Source organism: Lissotriton helveticus, chromosome 2_1 (assembly GCF_964261635.1).
Source record: "Lissotriton helveticus chromosome 2_1, aLisHel1.1, whole genome shotgun sequence".
NCBI lineage: Eukaryota > Metazoa > Chordata > Amphibia > Caudata > Salamandridae > Lissotriton > Lissotriton helveticus.
This window is the reverse complement of record NC_136059.1, coordinates 128,470,055-128,473,149: the sequence shown is the minus strand read 5'-3', so window position 1 is coordinate 128,473,149 and position 3,095 is coordinate 128,470,055. Positions and strand designations below refer to the sequence as shown.

Here is a 3,095-nt window from a genome sequence, read left to right as displayed (position 1 = left end):
GGGAATGTTCCCTCCCAACTGCTCTTCTCTATTCCATGTGAATAGAACTCTGTAGCACAACACTCACTGGCAATTTGCTTGGCCTTTGGTCACCACTTCTAGATGACCAAAAATTGTATAATATACCTTGTGGACAACTGTGCTCCTCAAGTATTTTGATCATTGAATGACCATTTTGCAGGGTCAAGAAAGTGAGTAATTTTCCTTTACCAACCATTTGGTTTCCTCCGTAGACACAGAAAGGTCCTTAGTTTCTGAATGGTGGTAGAGCTGCACATCCCATTGCAGCACTAGTAGTAGTGATTGAGGCTTCGAGTCCCTGGGATATCTGGCAGCCCATTCACCCAGATCTCGCGGATGATCCACTCCCACTCCTCCAGTCTCTGTGCCTGCTCAAGCTCCTTGGTCGACGCAAACACATTCATGTTCAAAATCCTCTCGAAGCGGTGGTCCTGCCCGGCTGACAGGTTAGAGATGGTGTCAGAGTTGTCATTGCTGCTGTCACTGCAGTTGTCTTGTTTTCTGGTGGTCTTCTTTACAGTGGAGCATTTGAAGTCTGTTTGGCAGGATATTCGCACATCCAGAGCCACCAGTGTCAGTAGCAGCCTAATGCACATGCCGGACACAAGTAGTGAGATGAAGGAGTAGGCCGCAGGGAGGTTGCTGATCAGTGCCATTTCCATGTTGAGTCTGCCCACGGGATCCATGCTGGTGTTGAAGCCCATTCTTGGCGTCTCATCCAGCCATTGCAGCAGCGGGCGCTCTATAGGGGAAAATGTTGCCGACCTCCCTGTCTTTTTCTCTCCTGTTGGCGGTGCTGTATTATGAGTGGAGAGACATCGGAGAAGGAGGCACCAGTGCATATCACGTCGGGATTGTAGGCTCTTGGCAGCTGTGGGAAATGAGATCTTCGGGGTCCTTGGTAGTTGGTTGGCTTTGGATGGGATTCAGGGAGGAGTTTCTTAGGCACTCTGACCTTGTGATGGGCAACCGGTGGGCAACCGGGAGAGGGCAGAGGGTAGCAGCCCCGAACAGTGACTCTGGGTCCCTCCGAGAGCCCCATCAGCAGCACAGGAGCGGTGCCTGATCTTGCCGGCACAGGTGGAGGAGGGTTGGGAGAGCAGCAAAGAAAGGGGAGGGAACAAGGCCGGAGTTACTTATTTTAGAAGCAATATTAAATCAGTGCCAATCAGTATTGCTGAATTTCATCATTTCAGCCAATGGTAAAAAGCACTAATGGCAATTGGTCACTTGCAGATCAAGCTGCATGGAACCCAAAGAGTGTAAAGTTGATATAGGGTCTCAGGACCAAGCCAAAAATGTCAGTTGCATTTTTCCTGGTGCAGAGTTGTCTTGGCTGACCTTGGTGCTCAGGCTGGAGCCGTGAAGAAGCTAGTTTTATTGCTTACGTGGTGCTGGTGGGGAACAGAGTGCAAAATGTTAACAACAAAGCCACTGTTGACATAAACGTATTGTTTTGCAGAGTTTCTGCAAGGTGCGGCATCGAGTAAAGTTGTTGGTTGCCAGGTTAACAACCAACAAGCCTTGGCAGCAGTAATCTCAGCAGAAAGTTATTTTGACATCAGAGGTCTGGGGTAACAAGGTAGCTGCTTGAAACTTCATGGCGGTCAGGACTACATTTTCCACAATGCACTGGACTATGTATTTCCGGACAATCCCCCGAAGGGCCTGATGCTCAGCATTCCTTTGGTTCTGGTAAGTTGTTTTTATTTGCTTTTGCATGGGACTAGTGTCCCTATTCCAGGAGAGTCTGGTGATGCCTTTGACTCTCAAAGGAGTCCCTCTTTCTTGGGGAACTGAGCATTGATCTGTACAACTCTTTAGGAAAGTGCCTCTGTTGACATGGTTATCCCCCACTTTTTGCATGCTGTCTGATGTTATTTTGAGCTATAAGTGTACTGATTCCCTGCTAACCAGGTTTCTAGTTCTAAATCTCCTTTCCCTAAAACTGTACCATGATTGGCGTAACTTATGTTTCCCCTGTAAGCACTGATAAATAGGAATCTTGGTTCCCAGGGAATAGAGTCTGAAGAAGGTCCCTCAGGGACCACTCACCCAGGAATAGGTGGTGCTGCTTTCATAGGGTGTGTGTCTAAGTGGAGAAGTGTGGCTCAATGGTTAGAGCGGCAGACCCTGATGCAGAGGTCTAGCCCGGGACCGGGGTTCAATTCCCCGCCTCGGCGGGTCTTGGGCTCAAAATTCCACGGACCTGATAATTCTCGCCTCGGTGCCTATTCCAATCATGGAGTCCCACTCTGCAACTCTGGACAATAGCTTGCTTAAACTCCACAACAGCCCCCACAACGCTAAGGATGCCTGGCCTCCACCTTGGGGGTGCCCAGGAGTGGACACCTCACAGGGAAAGCCAGGATGGGTTCCACATCGGTATTCGTACAAGCGCCTTGAGACCCTTGCGGGTGAGTAATGCGCTATACAAGTATCAATTTACAATTTAGGTGCATGGAAAACAACCTTGTGTGCCATGTTACCTTTAGCCTGCATACGATATAGGTCACTCCTGTGGCATGCCTTCATCCATAAGGTAGGGTACAGTATATCCTATGTGAGAGCATATCAGAATGAGCATAAATCCCCTTATGATGCCCAGTCCATTCTGCCCTAAGGCAGGGTACACTATATCCTATGAGAAAGCATATCAGCATGAGCATGTATCTCCTTGCTATGCCCAGTTCATTCTCGGCATTGTAAGTGAACCGGGTAGTCATGAAGAGTACATGGATTGGATACTCATCAGCACAGGTTTCCTAGCTCCGGGAAGGCTTCACTGATTTTCTAAGAAGTACATCTTGTTGTAATCCTTCCTTAAAGCGGCCCTAGATTCAGTATTTAGGAGGCTTCCCAAGAACCTGACTTTAGATTCAAATGACATAAGAAGGCAACAGAAGAAGACTGCTGTAGTTCAAGAACTGAGAGCCTATGCAGAAGAGACTGGCTCAAGCCCCTGCTGCTGCTAAGAACTCAACTTTTGCAACCTTATGTCTCTCCCTAAACTCATGAGGCTTCCAAGAAACCAAGACACCTCTAGCCTTCTGCAAGTTGCCAAGAGCCTCCCT

The 3,095-nt window shown here is 48.5% G+C and overlaps 1 protein-coding gene across 1 annotated transcript; it reads right to left on the bottom strand.

The window, feature by feature from the left end:
* Positions 1-290: 290 nt before the first annotated feature.
* On the bottom strand, positions 291-704 carry LOC144819252 (protein eva-1 homolog A-like). The gene has a single exon (XM_078677220.1). The coding sequence runs from the start codon at positions 681-683 to the stop codon at positions 291-293; it is 393 nt and encodes a 130-aa protein (XP_078533346.1). The 5' UTR covers positions 684-704.
* Positions 705-3,095: the final 2,391 nt, after the last annotated feature.

Excerpts from the sequence above, each read along its gene's own strand:
- LOC144819252 (XM_078677220.1), bottom strand. The coding sequence starts at position 683 with ATGGAAATGGCACTGATCAGCAACCTCCCTGCGGCCTACTCCTTCATC.